The sequence below is a fragment of the Lissotriton vulgaris genome, chromosome 5, assembly GCF_964263255.1.
Source record: "Lissotriton vulgaris chromosome 5, aLisVul1.2, whole genome shotgun sequence".
NCBI classification, from domain to species: domain Eukaryota; kingdom Metazoa; phylum Chordata; class Amphibia; order Caudata; family Salamandridae; genus Lissotriton; species Lissotriton vulgaris.
Window position 1 is genome coordinate 824,824,574 of NC_141693.1, and position 19,349 is coordinate 824,843,922.

The 19,349-nt window shown below is 44.6% G+C and overlaps 1 protein-coding gene across 1 annotated transcript in view; it reads right to left on the bottom strand.

The window, feature by feature from the left end:
- LOC147711652 (polyunsaturated fatty acid 5-lipoxygenase-like) overlaps nucleotides 1-19,349 on the bottom strand; it is a 977,760-nt gene that overhangs the window by 875,924 nt on the left and 82,487 nt on the right. The window contains exon 3 of the mRNA XM_086922317.1: nucleotides 6,735-6,816. Coding sequence (XP_086778443.1) covers nucleotides 6,735-6,816 — 82 coding nt within the window. The remainder of the gene's footprint in view (nucleotides 1-6,734; nucleotides 6,817-19,349) is intronic.

The window sequence follows — 19,349 nt, forward strand, 5'->3', positions numbered from 1 at the left end:
GAGTGGAAAGACTGTAGAAAAATTGATTTACAAATGAGAAGTGTATATTCCATCATGCATTTGTAATCCGCTAGTCATGGCCTCCACGATGATTCATTGATTGTGTACACTTAGGGTGATTAGTCCTATTTTTATTTTACATAATGAATTATAAGGACACACTTTTGGTTTCACGGTTGAAACGTGATCAAGCCGAAATGTGAAACGCGTTGTTTCCTGCCAAATAAATTTTCGTGCATCAGCAACTCCAGTGTTTCGAGTACTTCTATTTTACGAATGGATTGCTTGTTGGAATATATATATATATATATATATATATATATTCATTGAAAAAACCATAGGTTTCATCCACGTTATAGTTAGGAATTAGCATTTTAAAAACCTTAAAAATTCACTGAAAAAACCATAGGTTTCACACATGTTATAGTTAGCTGGACATTTTACTCATACAAAACCATTGAAATTCCCCCGTTATAGTTAGTAAGCATTGGCGAATTTTGCGAATTCGCGATCCGCGAATTTGCGGATTTGCGAATTCGCGATCTGCAAAGTTCGCGAATTTGCGGATTTTTGTTTTTTTTGCGAGTTTGCGGGTTTTCTGCGTGTTCGTGGGGTTTTTTGCGTGTTAGCGGGGCTTTTTGCGTCTTTGCGAGCCGCTTGCATAGCGAAGTTACCCATGCAGTCGTTTATGGGAGAGGGAGGGAGAGAGAGATAGATAGATAGATAGATAGATAGATAGATAGACAGATAGATAGATAGATAGATAGATAGATAGCTAGATAGAAAGAAAGAGAGGGAAAGAGAGGGAAAGAGAGAGGCAGAGAGAGAACGAGAGAAAGAAAGAGAGGCCGGATCTCTGAAGGGCCAGATTCCTGAGTTGCCCCTACAGAACATACAGCTTTTTATTTTTAGCAAAATGCATATGAAAATTGTGCTGTAAAGGTCTCTTTTAGTTTAACCCCTCCTGACAACTCAAAATGGGTGTATTTGCCATCCTCTCCCTTCTTCCTGTTTTTTTATATCTGTAAGTGCTTCCTGATGAGGTTTAATTCCTTGGACAGGTGCCTCGTTGCCTACTTGTAACTATTCTCTGACCCTGCTTCAAGGGTCAGAGCAGGGTCTGAGAATAGTTGCAAGTAGGCAACGAGGCGCCAGGAAGCAATTAGCAGCAGGTGTCCAAGTTGAAGTTAATTTGTTTGTAACCCTTTTGTAAAAGGTTACAAAGAAATTAGGTTCAACTTTTGCACCTGCTGCTGTAACCCTTGCTTGGCTGAAAATTCGTCCCCGCTGATTCGCGGATTTTACCGCGATTTCGCGAGATTCGCGGATCGCGAAATTTATGGAAAATCCGCAAATTCGCCCACGAAACGGATTTTAAGCCCACCCTTAATAGTTAGTTCAGCTGACTATAACTCGCGCGCCCGCAATGCACTGCTGATGGCGTCACATATTACATCACAAAAATAGAAACTAAACTTTTCAAGAAAATGGAGATACCAATACCAGTTACAACAACCTATTCAGTAAATCCAACACCTACATACACATTCACTCATTCACCAACAGTTCTATATAGTCACTGATACATGTACTCATACTCCTATACATCCTGTTACACACCGACACTCATCCATAGAGTTACTCACACTTTCATACCTGCTCATCTGTGATTGGTATTATTAATATATATTGTACTATCTGGGTATTTTCTGCTTGTATATCATGTTTTTACACTGCATTATTTATTATTGGACAATGTGCTTTAATGGTTTTTTTCTGCTTGAAAAACCAAATAAAGATTTTTTAAATTAAATGAGTTACTCACACATGCAAATAAAGTATCAAACATCCATTTACTTGCAAATACTACTATACTCACAGCACTACACTTACTTCTACAGAAACGTACACATACTTACATACTCTCTTAAACAATCTCTTATAGAAACACAAACGTATTTATACAGGAACTCTTCCAATCACTCACTCTCACATATATTCACTTAAACATCAATACTCACATATTTTACATAAAAACATATGTAGTTTCTCATTAAGATACTATTGAGATAGTCATTCATTCAATAACACACCCATACACACACTCATCCACCCATACAGTCCTGCACACATGTTGTCTTCAAAACACATACAAACAGTGAGTCATTCATTCATGCATTTATGCGGTAAGTAATACCCTCTACCAAACCATACAGACACTAAAACTGATACTCAAAAAAACAACTAATAACCCATATAGACACTCATGTAGCTGCTCACCAACCCATGCAGCCACTTATAGACAAAGTGAGACACTGATACAGATATTAACATATTTAAACATTACTCGCTAATACATGTATTCACTAAGATCACTTAATAAGTCAGTTATGCAATCATTTTTACAAAAAAAACATCCATTTAGACACTTATTTGCCCATTTATTCTTCCATCGACCTTTAGATATACATATATAAAAAATATATATTTTTCAGAAAAACACACATTCACTGGATGATGTCATCAGTGATGTCATTTGAGATGTCAAGAGAGAGAAACATGGAAATGGGTGTTCCCTAAATACAAGAAGAACAAAGTTCTAATCACACATACAGCTAGCCCACACAACCACAAGAAAGATGTATTTATTCAAAGAAATGTTTTATTTTAAATTTTTTTTATAAATATAAATACATTGTTTTCATAGAAAAATAATTTTATTAAGACAATGGAATAGTATCTGAAGAACTTTTCATAATCATATACAGAAATACAATATAAAAAAACTAGGACACGCAAAGATCATTCAAAAAAGGCACAAAGTACATTCACTCCTACACTCAAACACACCTTTTATACAATCAAATACATACACAAACATTCACATACATATCACCACACACAAAAGCGCCGACGCGCGTTTCAGACAAGTGCCAATACAGGCTTCCTTCATCAGGGCGCACTTGGAATAGAAAACAGGCAGACACAGTAAATTACGTCTGGCACAAGGTCCTGGGAAGCGGTCCTAGTAGCAGCAAAGGCTGAGGGTGGGTATTCTAGGGGCCCTCAGAACCGGGACCACTGAGATGTTTCAGAGGAATAGCAGGTAATTAGCAAACAAACAAATGTAAAAAAGGGATCCAGTAGATACATGCGCTTGCTAAACAGTCGAAATTCGGAGCAACTCAATTTCAGGGGCCTGTAGATGATCCAGGCGAGGTTCAGGGAGGGAGCTGAAGTACCACTGCGGGTCAGGGGGGCAAAATAGACCAGCCCAATGTCTTTTAAAAGGGTCTCAGAAGGGCCAGATAAAAACTCTCGAGATAGATGAAAGTACTAATAGAGGGACCAGGAATCAGAAATCAATGGACCTCAATGATATGGTCGGCTCATGCCCTCTATAAAGGGGAAAGCGGCATCGTAGAGCACGGACTTTTAGGCGTAGTCAAGACAGAAAGCCTGAGACGACCCGAAGGTCTGAACTAACTGAAGACCACGATGAAGGCAGCGGCAAAACTCTCTCTCCCTGCGGCGGTAGGATTTGAGATGTCATCAGTCATGTCATGAGTGATGTCACTGACCATGTCATGAGTGATGTAATATGTGACGCCATCAGCAGTGCACTGCGGGCGCGCAAGTTATAGTTAGCTGAACTAACTATAACGGGGGAATTTCAATGGTTTTGTATGAGTGAAATGTCAAGCTAACTATAACATGTGTGAAACCTATGATTTTTTTCAGTGAATTTCTAAGGTTTTTTAAATGCTAAATCCTAACTATAACGTCGCTAAAACCTATGGTTTTTTCAGTGAATTTCAAAGGTTTTGTAAATGATAATATTTAAATGTATTAATTATTATATTTATTTCTTTTTATACTAATTTCCTACAATTTTGTAATAATTATTTTTAGTTATTTTATTTTTTTAATTACATTACATATTTTTATGTAAAATAATTTTAAAAAATGTAAAAAATGATTTTTGTAAAAAAAAAACATTTTTTCAATATATAAAAATTAAATTCTTTATATTTTCTTTTTGCTTTTTTTGTCGTAAACGTACAGTACGCGTACGGTGATCGTACCATCATTGTAACAGTAATCGTACGGTACGCTTACATGCACATACGTTACGAATAGGTCTTGACGTTCCGCGACGCATCCGCGTGATGTCATGTACGTATGTACGCCTCACCGTACGCATACTCTGCGAAAGTTTCTTAATGTTTAAAAAGATATATCTATGTATTTAATGTAAATATTAAGGCAAGACATTATCTGAGGTAATCATGAAAATAGTTTTTTTCTACTTTTAATAAGCGTATATTACTTTTAAAAGCAATTACGCAAATCACAGCGGTACGTCGTCCGTACGTGCACCATAAGCGTACCGTACACATATGCAAAGCCATGTGACTTCAAAACAAGAGATTTGATTGGTTCATAATACTTCCTATTCTAACTGTTGAAGGACCCCACCCATTTTAATTCTTCTTCTTTGACTTTCATTGAAGGAACACCTTTTTCTGAAGGAGCTGTGTCTACATAGATTTATCATGGCTGCCCAGCAAGAAGACACTTCAGAAAACTCTTCTGAGGAAGAATTTGTGGCAGAAGATCCACCCACAAAAAGAAAGGAGGCATTGATATGGAAATTTTTTCCATTTCCAGAGGGTGAAAAAAAGGTAAATGCTGCAAAAGTTACCTGCAAAATCTGCTCTGTTGTGCTCGCTAGAGGGAATCTGAACAAGCATTACTCCTTCTGGACTGCAAGCATGGTGAGGCATATCAAAAAACAACACCTTGTAAATTATGCCTGTGCTGCATACACCAGAGTCAGGGAGGAGATTCTACCAGCTGAAGCAAGCACATCAACAGGATCTGCAAGTCCAAATCCGGACATCTGTCCAGATTCTGCCAATTTAATTATTCTTTGCAAATTTTGTTAAGGAAACATTATGCTACGGCGAGCAGTCAATTGATTTAATTTGCAGGAGGAAACAGCAGCACTAATGCTCTCACCAAGGATTTTTTTTGTTTATTTGTTCCTGTTGAAGACTTTTTTGTTTGCAGTTCCTTTTTTTCCTTACAAAAAAAACTGTTAAAAAAATACAAAAGAAACTACAAAACTACAAAACAAAAAAAAAAGTTATTTCCAGAACTACTTACTCTGGTTAAAAGAGCTAAAATTGTAAGCTAGTGTCTGAAAGTTTAGATGTATGTATGTGTAGTGCATAATTGACTGAAAGAATACATTAGTAGTGTATGGTGAATGTGAAAGTGCAGAACTATAAGGAAGTGCTACAGCATAAATCTATAAGGTGTTTACTTATAGTATACTGTAGTACTTCCGAAGCACTTGAATGTAACATATGTACATAAATATGTTACAAGTCAATGCTTCCCTTTGCACTGCTGGTGAAACTGCCTGGGTGAATTTGTAAGTGATAGGGGCAGATTTACAACCCCCTTGTGCCTCTTTTACACCACTGTTGCGTCACTTTTGTGATGCAGCAGTGGTGCAAAAGATGCGCCATGGTGTGTGGTATTTACAATGTGACGCATCTGGGAGGTGCGCCACATTGTAAAGCCCTGCGCCAGAAGGGGCCGTTCCTGCACAGGGTGGGGGGGGGGGCGTTCCGGCGCAGGTACGCCTCCTAAAATTGGCTGACTAAAATCTACAGGATTCCATTTAGTCACTTTTGGGCCCATGCTGCGTCAAATCCCTGCACCTGCTTGAAGCAGGTGTAAGGATTGACACAGCATTGTGAGCATAGGGTCCCCAGAGCATTGCTGGAGCTGCGTTGCGCTTGCAACACAACTCAAGCAATGCGCCGCCTTTATGGCACCGTTTTTGCCCTATAGTGCATTGCATTGTAAATACAGCACATCCATGGTGGCGGTAGCATGGTGCACAATAACTGGCATATTCCGGGGGATGTATCAGTTATTGTATATCTGCCCCTTAGTGTTTTAATGCAGTGAATGGATTACTACACACTGCTGAATGAGTCACTACAATACAGAAACAGCAGTGGCAGAGTGTTTGGTGGAAGTGTAAGGATACAGTCCATGCCCTAAGACCTACTTTGCTGCATGAATACTTGGGTACTGACTGAATGATTACAGTTCTGCAAGGAGAGTGTCTGACTGAATGTATAACTGCTTCACTTTTAGCACAAAGCATAGATAAGCACACACTGCTGAATGGCTCACTACAATACTGAAACAGCAGTGGCAGAGTGTTTGGAGGCAGTGTAAGGATACAGACTGGGCAATTGAAGGTTTAAAAGACAAGTATACAGGCGCATAGAACAGTGCATGCATAGTGTATATTGGGGTTTTGAAGCAGTCCATGCCCTAAGGCCTACTTTGGTGCTTGAGTACGTAGGTACTGACTGGATGATTACAGTTCTGCAAGGAGAGTGACAGACTGAATTTATAACAGCTCCAGTATTTCTTATAAATGGAGTTTATAAATACTGACTGGGTAAATGTTAGTGGCTCAGAGCGTCCTGACGGGCGCAGTTGCTATGTCTTAATTATTCAGATCTATAGAATGTCACTGGGCTTCATCCAAGACCTGCAGCTCAGAGGCATCTCGAGAAGTATTTTGCTGCAGGAGCTAGACCATGTGAGATATTGGAACTTTTTTAATTCAAAGTTCTGTTACTCCATTCAGCAACATAAACATTTAAAATCCGCACAACTAATAATTGATGAATGTAACAAACCTGAATAAAGTTTGACGATCTTCAATTTCTTCACGTCTGTACTGCTGCAGAATTTCACTTTGATCATTCTGAGGTAACGTGGCTGCAGAAAGCAAGAGAAACACGATCATAGCATAACTGGGTCACTCAATAACAATCATGAATGTGCATATTGCAAACAATTTATTTAATTTGTTTAGACTTTTGGATCATTGTGAATCAATGTTCAAACAAGTAGGGGAAATTATTTGCAATTCCTACAAGGTATTTTATTTTGTGGTTCACTTGTTATTTACCTCCATAGACGAGGATGGAAATGTAACATTCAATAAAATGTGTCAAGCATTTATAAATCCCCATCGACTTGGGTATTTTCGACTAAACATTGGGGGATATAAAGTTGATCGGATGGATTATCAGTGAAGTTCGAAGCTGGATACACTCTCAAATAACAACTCTGACAAAAAATCGCAATGTAAATCTTCATCCCCACCATTGTTTTTCCAGTATTCACCAGGATAGCATCTACCAAAGTAAACATTTTAAATACCTCTGCTTCTGTCTCCTTATCCCATTCCTCACTTATTGAAGATTCCTAATCATCAAACAGGTCTTCAAATGTCCCCCTTTCTTGTCATACCATGGCAACATACGTAACACAGGTCACAATCTATTCCCTTATTTATTTTCATATATTTCCTTAACAAAGTTATGCTATTAATATTTCCGTTTAGGTAATCCCTCCTTCACTTCCTGTTTTTGCATGGCCACAAATTCAAAATGTCGAGCTCATGACTTGTGGAGTAAGGGTATCTACTTGAGTTTGTTAACTTACTGTGTAAGTTGGTAGACACCGTGAGTGGTTTTCTTCACCATTCAGTTCTAGCGAGTACGGGAATTCTTGACTACCCTCCAATTTTTGTAAAAAGACCGCTCTGCTCAGCAAGCAAGGTTCACAGTGTGTGCTTCTCCCTGAGACAGCTTCAGGAGCTATGTGCACCCTACCAGTGTTTTCAGTCTTGCATGATGGTCAGGCTCTGAATTTCAAGTGCGAAAAACAGGCCCCTTCAGCACAGAGGTCCCCCTAACCCATTCAGCACAAGGCCAATGAATATGTCGCAATAATCCTAGTTCCACCTTGATCTCCTGTGTTCCATTTCTTCTCTCTTCTCACTTTTCCCCTGTTCGATACAACCAGTTGGTAAACTCCTTCAAGGGAATTGAGAATGTTGAGTTTTAGTGAGTCAGAGAGGAGAGTAGCAAGAGTTTGAGACGAGACTGAAAACACTGTCATTTCTGCAATGCAATTACTTAAAATAAATCATCTTACCTGTTAAATTTAAGAGTTGAAGTAGTAATCGCTTCACTGGCGATGAAGATGGGATGCTGCATTTGGGGCAGTGTAGTGTCTTCACGACTAGAAAAGTGAACTTTTGTCGTGCCTGCTCCTGAAGGTGACCCGAAAAGATACTTTCTCTGCTGACCAGGTCTTATAAGGTTTGAGAAATGCAGTTGAAATGACACCTGTCTGAGAGAACTATACCTGCAGTGAGTACTTCATGGTATTCCGCCTATTACATTATTCCTCTACTACACCTGGGCTAATCCGGGGTGTAAAGGTAGCAAACAAAACCTTCCGAATATACAAAAGCAGAGGAATGTGATAGTGCATTTTCAGCTTTCAAAAAGAACTCCCTTTGCCTGGATTTAGTGAGGATGTTGTATACACTGTGCCCATTATTTGCAGGACGCACCTTTGCTTGTCGCCACCCTTGTTTGCCAGAGAGCGCAGAACGCAGAGGGAAGCCCAGGAAGTCAGAGCACTACCTCTCCCATCATCCCCCTGCGGCGCTCCATGCTGTGCTGCACCGTCACCAGCACGCCAGGAGTAGGTAAAAGGGGGTCAGGGCTCTCACAACGCGGGAGCCCACTATTTGCAGGACGCACCTTTGCTTGCCACCACCCTTGTTTGCCAGAGAGCGCGGAACGTGGATGGAAGCCCAGGAAGCCGTAGAACTACCTCTCCCATCATCCTTGCGGTGCCCCATGCCATACCGTCACCAGCGTGCCAGGAGGCGCTAACAGGGAGCCAGGGCTCTCGCAGTGCAGGACGCACGCGGGCGTGCCCTGGCCACGCCCAGGCATAGCCCGGGCCAAGGGCAGGCCCGTCCGAGCCTGTCAGAGACTGGAAGGGACTGGGCTGGGCCACCCCCCTTTCTTCAACCTTACCATAATCTGGTCAGCTCTTTTTTGACTGTAAATCCATACTTGTAGTACTCTTATGTGCCATTATCTTGAAAGTATAAGCAAGATCAACCGTAAGGGGGGCTAGGATTTGTAGGCACGTTGGACGCTTTTTTGTCACGGGCGGAGTCAGTCTTAATTCATTAGATTGAACTGACGAAAGGAGACTTTCACTAGATCCACACAGAGTCCCCACCGAAGTTATCTCACCTCCTCTTTTGCCCATACTAGAATCTGGCACAGTAATTGATTGCACGATCCAAGCAAGTCCTATTCCTCAAGAGCATCAGTTAAATGGCTCTTCTGTGGCAGCTAGTTTTCCCTTATCGTCGCCCCCACCACCTGTTAAGGTACTTACCCGCCATCAAAGGTCTATACAGGCTCCAGGTGGGGAAGCCACCAATAAAAAAAGAAAAGCGCGTGGCTTGCCTAAAACCACGCACCAGGCCTGTAAAATGGCGAAACGGAAAGTGGTACTTCTGGGGAGTGAGGGTGTCCCCAAGGTTGTTACGGCCCCAGGCATTCCGGGTATTGGAGATGTTAGACCCAAGGTCACAGACACACAGTCTTCTAGTAATCTCGAGGCTGTTCTTCTAACAAAGTTCGAAGAAAAATTTATGGCCATGCTTGACCCATTAATATTAAAGTTGTCTAGTATAGACAAAAGACTGGCCAAAATTGAGCAGCATCGATTTTCCACACCCCATTTAGCGAGTGAGGGTGTGCCAGAGAGATCCAACGTACCTAGTCGTGTAAGCACGACTGAAACTAGAATAACCACCAATGTGGATGGTTGGTCTTCCCATAGCAAAGAACGTATGTGCGTACGTAGGGGGAACTAATAGATTGTCAAGCCCCAGTATTGTCTCAAGGAGTGGCTGAGTGTATTAGTATTTTTATTTATTTATTTGATGAGTTTTATATAGCGCTAGCCAGACCCGGAGGTATCAGAGCGCTTTACATAAGAGTTACATATTGTTACAAGGTTACATCATAAACAATTTACATCAGTTACTAGGGCGTTACAAGGAATAGAAAAAAACCAGAATATGAGAGCGTAGATGGTGAAGAGAGAGAGGGGTAGAAGGAAGATCAAATCACAGACAATAGACAGTAAGGTGAAACAAGCCGCTGATCAGATGCATGAGTCTGTCAGGGGTAATGACGAGAACGTAAGATGTCGGTTTCAGCTTCAAAGACCCCAAGTACCGCGCAAACAAAAAAGGCGGCAATTGCATGTCTCTTCATCTTCCACCTAAAGCCACACCATATACTGTCATAATATCGAATGTGCCCATGCTTCCGCTATGTAGTGACGAACATTGGTCATCAAAAAAGCAACTAGTATATGCCCTTCTCCGTGTAGCAGTTCCAACACCGGCCCCGATGTAGGACTTAAATTAGCTTCTTGGAACATAGCAGGGCTCACATCAAAAACTCCCTCAGTAGACTGGTACATCTTTATCGAGGGCCATGATACACTGATTTTTCAAGAACCCTGGGCTATGGACGATGTATATTGCCAGGGCTATTTATTATTATTTTTTTTTTTTTTATTAACCGTGATAGGTACATTACACACAATCAGAGAGTGTCTCGTCTCACCTAGTGCAGCACAACCCAATGTACATACTGGTCAAACACAGCCGTTCAGCCCACATCCCGGAGGTCATGCGGCATTGTATACAAGTCGTTGTAGCTCTCTCCTGGTTATGGTGCATGTCATATATAAAAACGTACCTTCACTTTTTCCTTTTTTTTTCAAGCTAAAACAAATATACAACCCAACTACAACCGATGCCTTCAGCTCTACAGTATGCTCCGTGACCCTGTGGTGTGTCCCTATATGACTTACTAGCGCCCATTTATCTTGTGTCTGTAGGAGGCCCCAAATGTGACACCGGCCCCATCTGGCATGGGCCCCAACCTATCATAAATCACCCCTCCGCTGTAGTCTGAGTATCCTCTTCTTGCGGCCTATTAGCTCGGTCATCCTCGCTCCTTCCCTCATCCTCTGTTGTCGCAGCCAGGTGCCTTTCATATTCCACGTACAACCCCCAGAAGTTCTTGGGCCTGCTTTTCAGCGGTAAAAGGTCGCTGTAATTCTCTGTCTGAGTGCAACAGTAGGTCAAGTCCCTGTCCCAGTGTTCTATCTTAGGAAGCGGGCCCCTCATCCAACTTCCAGCCAGTCTGCGCTTAGCCAACAGCAGCCCCATATCTACCAAACGTCTCTGGGCCTTGGGCAGTCCCTTTGGGTATCCCAGAAGGGCCAGGGCGGGGGATGGGGCTATTACAGCATCTATTATCTTACCTATAGTATGAAACACTTTGTTCCAATATTGCTGCACCCCATGGAACTCCCAGGATAAATGCATGAACCCAGCATTACCAGCCCCACATCTGTCACAAGTCGCATTGCCACGCAGACCAAATCTACACAGTCTCTCCGGGGTATGATAAACCCTATTAATAAATTTAAAGTGTATTAATCTATATCTTATGTTTAAGGAAATCCGCTTCGTGTTAGTGCAACAGTATCTCCACATGACATCGTCGACCGCAATCCCCAAGTCCCGCTGCCACTCAAGACGTGCCCTACTATACCCTGTCGCTCTGCCTGTAATGGTCATCCTATACAGAGTGGAAACCATTTTCCGGGGGGAAGTTGTCTTAATTACGTGCGTGAGTTCCAACAATTCAGCCGGTTCCATTAAGTTGTCACGCAATAGCTCCCGCCAGGCCCCTCTGACCCTGTGAAATTGGAATCGCTGTAGCCCAGTGGGCTCCATTTCCGGTGGGAGCACTTCAGCAAACGTTTTGAGCGCCCCCCCTCGAACATATCGCCGGCCGTTGTTATGCCCAAGTCGTTCAGGGCCGTGACCACCCCTTTTTCCAAGCACGGCGAGAGCCAAGCCATCCACTCGATAGGCATTTATGGAGAGTACAGAAGCGCCCCAGAGTAGCACCGCAGTAGCGCCTGCCATGCATGTCTGGGGGAGTTCAGTGAGTCCAGCAATCCTGTGCATCTGTCTGCTGGGTCAAATATTATAGCTGGCAGTGGCTTAGGTGCCGCATAGAGTCTCTCAAGTTGGACATGCAGTGCATTCTCCTTGTCATGTATCCAACTATGAAGAGATTCACCCTGCGCCGCTCTGAAGTATAGTTCAAAGTCCGGAGCATCCAGACCTCCGAAGTGGTATGGCAACACCATGACACTTTACTGCACCCTGGCTTGTTTCCCGGCCCATGCCAGTTTTATCATCAAGGACTTAAGGCGACTGAAGAAGCATTTCGGTAAAACTATAGGTATGTTAGTAAAAAAATACAGTAGTCTAGGCAATATGATCATTTTCATGATCGAAATTCTATCTATCAGCGAGAGCAGGAGGGCCATCCAGACATTAACGTTGTCTTCCAGTCTCGCCATGGCAGTCCAATAGTTTTCTCTCATAACTACGTCCGGATCTGTGTGCAATTGTATCCCCAGATACCGCACCGAATCCGTGGGCCACCTCAATGGATACTCCATCTCAAATTGTTCCGTAGCTGGGGTCAGGGGGAATGCAATGGATTTATTCCAATTGACCGTTAGCCCTGATAGAGCCCCGAACCGCACCACCTCCCGCAAGAGTGGCGCCAAGTTTTGTTCTGGTTCCCGAACATACAAAAGGGTGTCGTCCGCGTACGTTGATATGATCAAGCGATAATCAGGGAAATTCAGACCTCTGTGACTGTGGTACTCCCGCATCGCACAGGCCAGCGGTTCCGTCCCCAGCGCGTAGAGCGTTGGTGACAAGGGGCACCCTTGACGAGTGCCTCTCCGGATAGGGATCGGGTCCATAACCCGGTTTCCAAGGCGCACACGAGCCATCAAGTCTTAGTACAAGGGCGCCATCATCTGCAAGAACCCCTGGCCTAGTCCCAGCCTCATTAGAGCCATTCTCATAAAAGGCCACTCCACCGAATCAAAGGCTTTCTCCATGTCTAAAAACACAGCGATCGCCTTCCGGTCCTGGGAAATGTGCTGAAGTGCTCCAAACACAGTTCTTAAATTGTATGTGATGTTCCGACCCACCACAAAGCCTGCCTGTTCCGGTGCAACTAGCTCCGGGGTCAGCAGGGCCAATCTGGTCGCGAGTACTTTCGCGTATATTTTGGTGTCCAGGTTCAAGAGTGACAGCGGTCTATAGGAGCTACATTCCTCCGTGGGTTTCCCCCGCTTCGGAATGGCCACAACCAGTGCCTCTCTCATTGATGCAGGCATTGCACCCGCCTCCCTCATATCTGCAAATAGTGCAGAGAGGTGTGGTAGCAACAAGTCCAGGAACCCCGTATACAACCCCACTGTGAGGCCATCCGTCCCCGGGGCGCTCCCAGCACTCATTCCACCGAGGGCCTCCCAAATCTCATCATGTTCTATTGAAAGCATTAAGAATTCTCTGTGGGCATCCGATAAAAATGGTTGTTTAATTTGTTCCAGGTAGTCCTGGATCTCTTCCTCTTTGCTCGACCCCCGCGCCTTGTAAAGCTCTGAGAAATAGGTCCTGAAGCGGTCCCCTATCTCTTCCTCATCTGTGAGTAGATCACCCTCCCTCGTCTTTATGGCCGTAACTGTTATTCTATGCCTCTGCTGCTTGATCATATTGGCCAGTACCGAGCCCGGCCTGTCCCTCTCCCCATACATCCTAGCTGTCGCCTATTTCCCCAGGTGTTTCAGTTCTGCATCCGCTTCCTCCTGATAGTCGGCTACTGTGAGAAGTTGGCCTGGTATATAATGCTCACTAATTCTAGTGATCACTTTGTACCATGCCAAGCAACCCTTATGATGATTGGTTGTAATTCAACCTTGTAGACCAGTTATCCTAGTGGTAACGTGGACAAAGCAGTCTTAGGCTAAACTCTGAAAGGCATGTGAAGCCAGCTGTATTACCATACACAACCCCCTTGAATACCAAATGAAAGGACACCACACAGATATATATTGAAAATATATATTGATTTATTAACTATAAAATCCCCTGGACTCTTTATGAGCACAGAAGCACAAGCGTTAAATCACAAGACAGTTTAAAATACACAAAAGTTGCACAATATGGATGAGCCCTAGGGGCCACCTAAACCATATACTAAGAAAGTGGTAAAAGAGATACCAATTAGAACGGGAACAGGCCTAGGGCCTTGGGAATCGCTGGAGCTATTCGAGACTAGCAGTGACTAAGTCGGGAAAGGCCCGCGGGACTCGGGTGCAGTGTCTAAAGTGCACGCACTTTCCAATGTAAAGTCTATGGTGCGTAAAAAGTACAAAGTTAGATAGTTCGGAACCTTCCGAGTGACCTAGAACGCTGAAACTTAAGACACAGGCCCTTGAGATGTGTACCAGTGTAGGAACACCGGCGGAGCTGAGTTACCTCACCCACAGGAAGCGGGTGCACAGGGTCGAAGTAGTGTCGGGTTTCGTCACGCTGGTCGATGGTGCTTGGAGCTGAAGATGCTGCAGGCGGCTCGACGTGAAGAGTTCCGATGGATCCAAGGGTGGATCTGAAGATGTGAAGACCTGAAAGCAGAGGGGACAATGTTCAAAGTCACTAGCCAGTGACTACCGTGGAACCAGATTGGAACCAGGCGATGTCGGGTGCAAACAGGCGTTGAGGTGTAGCTTCTCTTTGCAGCAACGTGGACACCGGGGGTTGAGGACGTCCAGGAGTCGGTCACGAGCTGTCCCACGCAGGCTTCTCGCTGTTGGCGGTGTCGGCAACCTGATCGGAGCAAACAGGCCTTGGCTAATGCAAGCCACGCAGGAATCAAAAGATGCTTAACACTCGGACCAGCAAGGTCAGAGCGAGTGCTCCTTTTCGCAGGAGCTTGGGCAAGTCTGGAGCAACCAGACCCGCTGTGTAGTTTGTCGGTTTCGTTGCCAAGATGGCCGCTGACCACGTGGCTAGTGGCCGGGATGGCGCATCGAGTGGCACAATGCAAAAGGGCCCCACGCAGATCGTGGAGATGCTAGAGGGCTCTTCTTCGGTGCAAGGGCTGCTTGGTGGTGGGGGTTCTCAGTCCTCAAAGCACAACATCGAGGATGCCTCAGATGCTGCGCAGTCAGCTTTTCAAGTGTCTTCCAAGAGGTCCGGTCCCAAGTCACTCGGTGCCTCCACGGGTCCCTTCTTTGCAGGGACTGTGGATCGGGCTGTGGGAGGTCTGGGAGTCTGGTTCTTGTTGGGCTCTGGGCTCGGGCTCCGGCGGGAGGCGGCGGCAAAGCAGACATCGAGTTGCTGGTTGGTACCTGTATTCACAGGGTGGCCACTCCTAGGCCACAAGGGAGATTCTCTTCAGTCTTCTGAGCAGCAGAATGTCGAAGTCCAGTCTTCTTCTTTGTTTCAAGTTGATTCAGGATGATCTGCTGTGCAATGGCACTGCTCCCACTCTTATTCCCAATCTGAGGGGTGGATCACCTACTAGGTCCCTCCTCTGAGAGGAACCAGGAAGGGGGCGGTTACACCCCCTTTCCTTTGTCCAGCTCCTCGCCAGGCCTGGGTCTGGAAAGTCCCAGGACCAGTTTGGACTGGCTTATGCACGGGGACACCTTGTGTGCCCCGGGCATGTCTCAATCTATTCAGCCCTGTCCTACCCAATACACAAAACCCTGTCTGGGGTGGTGCTCGCACCTCCCAAGGCAGGAAACCCTTTGTCCAAGCCTCCCTCGCTGGAAGGACTCCCAGCAGCAGGAGGTCAGACTCGTGTCTGTGGTGGCAGCATCCATTTTGTGATGCTGAGGCTCTGGTTAACTTTAACCGGGGTTAAGGCTACACACATGTTGTGTCCCTCTAGAAGGGTGGAATGCTATCCCCGTCGACAGAACTGTCGAGGGGATAGTATTCCAGTTCGTATGACACCTTACTCGACATGTTTTGATAAAGCCAAACCAAAGATAGCATTTAACCGCGAGGATTACAATGCACTTAAGAGTATATGGTATGGCAATATCCCGGAACAGCTTAGGGAGTGGTTCCCGACAGCTGCAGACGGGCTCAGCTCATGCTAGAGCACCATCTCACATATTTCCAAGCACTCTGCCTCCAGGATTGATGAGGCCTTCCATAGGAGTGGCTGGTAGGAACATATGTGTCCAGTTTAGGGTTAGATATAGGGATACTATATCTAACTAAGAGGTGATTACACCAACTTACCCCAGCTGAGTGATCAGCCAGTTGTGTCAAATATGGAGGCCAGGCCAGGGGTGGCACAAATACATGCTGCAGCCCCTGGTAGGCCTTGGAAACACCTATGCCCTGGGTACCTAGGGTACACTGTTACAGGGGCCAATAAGGTGAACCAGTTCCACTTCGTAATGCACCTAAAGTGCATTGGCAGTAATTTAGAGAGAGAACAGCAGGCTGTGGGTCTGATTAGCAGGCCCACAGCCACATTAAGTCATAAACCAGTGAAGCAAAAAGCAAAAATTTGGGGTGGCCATAGGATAGCAGACCCTACTCTCCTACACAACCCCCCCAAACGCAGGGACATTAGACTAACCTTGACCAGTTGTGTCTTCATGTTCTAAGTGGAAGTACCTGGAGAGACCATCTGCGTTGCCATGGTCAGTCCCTGGGCGGTGCTCCACTGTAAAGTCCATCCCCTGTAGGGAAATGGACCACCTGAGTAGTTTGGGGTTTTCAACCTTCATCTGATTAAGCCATAAGAGGGGCTTATGGTCGGTCTGAATCTTGAAGTGAGTGCCAAATAAGTATGGTCTCAACTTCTTCTGGGCCCACACCACAGGAAAGGCCTCCCTCTCAATAGCTGACCAACGTTTCTCTCTGGGGGTCAGCCTTCTGCTAATAAAAGCAATGGGCTGGTCCTGGCCATCTACATTAAGCTGTGAAAGCACTGCTCCCACTCCCAACTCAGAAGCATCTGTTTGGACAATGAACTCTCTTGAGTAGTCAGGACTCTTCAGGATAGGTGCAGAGCACATGGCCTTCTTCAGGTCATCAAATGCCTTTTGACAGTTTTCTGTTCACTGAACCTTTTTGGGCATCTTCTTAGATGTCAGATCATTAAGAGGAGTCACAATGGACCCATAGTTCTTAACAAACTTCCTGTAGTACCCAGTCAGGCCCAAGAACGCTCTGACCTGAGTCTGGGTAGTTGGAGGGGACCAGTCCTTGATGGTCTGGATCTTACTCTCCAGTGGTTGAACTTGGCCTCCACCTACAAGGTGGCCCAGGTATACAACCTTGCTCTGCCCTATCTGGCACTTTGTTGCCTTGATAGTGGGGCCTTCCTTCTGCAGAGCCTCAAGCACTTCCTTCAGGTGGACCAGGTGATCCTCCCAGGTGGAGCTAAAGACAGCAATATCCTCCAGATAAGCTGCACAAAAGTCATCCAACCCAGTGAGGACTTGATTCACCAACCTTTGGAAGGTGGCAGGTGCATTTTTCAAACCAAAGGGCATTACCACAAATTGACAATGCCCACTAGGGGTAGAAAATGCTGTCTTGGCTTTAGACTCCTCAGTTAACCTGATTTGCCAGTAGCCTAGTTGTCAAGTCAAATGTGCTCAAATATTTGGCAGAAGCCAACTTGTCAATGAGCTCATCTGCCCTTGGAATAGGGTGTGCATCTGTCCTGGTGACAGCATTGAGTCCTCTGTAATCCACACAGAACCTCATCTCTCTCTTGCCATCTTTGGTGTGAGGTTTGGGGACCAGAACCACTGGGCTAGCCCAGGGGCTCTCTGACGGCTCAATGACACCTAATTCCAGCATCTTTTGCACCTCAGTCTTTATACAGTCCCGGACGTGGTCAGGTTGCCTGTAAATCTTGCTCTTTACAGGAAGACTGTCACCAGTGTCCACCACATGGGTACACCAGTTAGTCTGACTGGGTGTCAATGAGAACATATGCCTGTATGCCTGCAGAACTTGTCTACAGTCGTTTTGCTGATGTTCAGTGAGGCTGCCATCAACTGATCCATCCTCCCTCCTGTCCCTCATCTGTAGCCATGGGCAAGCCCATGTCTGCCCTGCTGACATATGCCTTCAATCTGTTGACATGGAGCACCCTGTGGGGGCTCCTGGGAGTTCCTAGGTCCACCAAGTAGGTAACCTCTCCCTTCTTTTCCAGAATTGTATGGGGTCCAGACCATTTGTCTTGGAGTGCTGCTGGGACCACTGGCTCCAACACCCATACCTTCTGTCCAGGTTGAAACTTATCGCAAAAAGGGTATCAGAGGGTCAAAATCTCTACAAGTGATTATTGGAGATAACGGTAGTGAGTTATTACCACTAGCCATACAACAGATCTTCTTAGTGAAAATAACAAGAGCCAGGTCAGTGTCTGGTCTCTAACACCCATCAGTCACCACTCGGAACCGCCCTTCATCATTTGGGGCTCCGAGGACCAACACAGCACCTGGTCTTATCTCTATCAGGAAGGGGCTGACCTTCCTGTAGGCAGGGCGGGGTCGCTTTCAGTTGGATAGATTATGTATGAGTGATGTAACTGACGGGGTGAAAAGTGCAGTGCAAAAAACAGTGTGATATCAAAGGGTAAAGATAAAGTGAATAAAATTGGTTTAGAAAGCAAAAAAACTTTAATTGGATATAGCTCCCAACGCCAATATTAAAAATAGCCAAGACAGGGAAAAATTTATAAACTGTCTAGTCGTGGAACGTGGTCAACATGTTTCAGCAAATAATGGCCAAGTGGCCTTGCTTTCTTTAGGACCTTGAAATGACGCTACTGCAAACTAAAAAACCCCAAAGTGTAAAGAAGTGTTTTTTATAAAATTTTTGAACAACTTAGATACTGATATATATGTCACCTGGACCTCCTAGGTGTACTTGTTCCGTATTTTCTCACAATTTCAGTTGTTCACTGAAAGAAGTCAAAGAAATATATAGCATGAGTACATCACGCACAACTTATCCCCAAAAAAACCTTGTTTGTATCACCATGGGTAAATATCAACATTAGTGAAGCCTATATATAAAACTGAGGCCAAATGCACTGTATATACTAATGCCTTCCAGTCTTTTTAGAACTTGAAAACTTTTCAAATTTCACGTGCTACATCTTACCTGATTTGTAAGAAGTAGAGACCTAACCCCACCTGGCTGCGGCTCAGGACATAGGTGAAGCACAGCTCTGTTGAGGTGAATAAATTCAAAACATTGAGTCGTCCACCATAGACGTGTTAACACACAACAAAGGTATAGTTATTGCCGAGAATTTCTGTTAAAGATGTTAAAAAAATGCTTCATTTAGTATCATGATATGATGTTAGTAGGTATGAGGATTTCATGACCTCGTCACTTCTAATGTGCTAGCATGGTAAGTAGAGCGATATTGGTGTCATTATATCAGCTCTTCACAGCCTGCTGCCTGAACCCA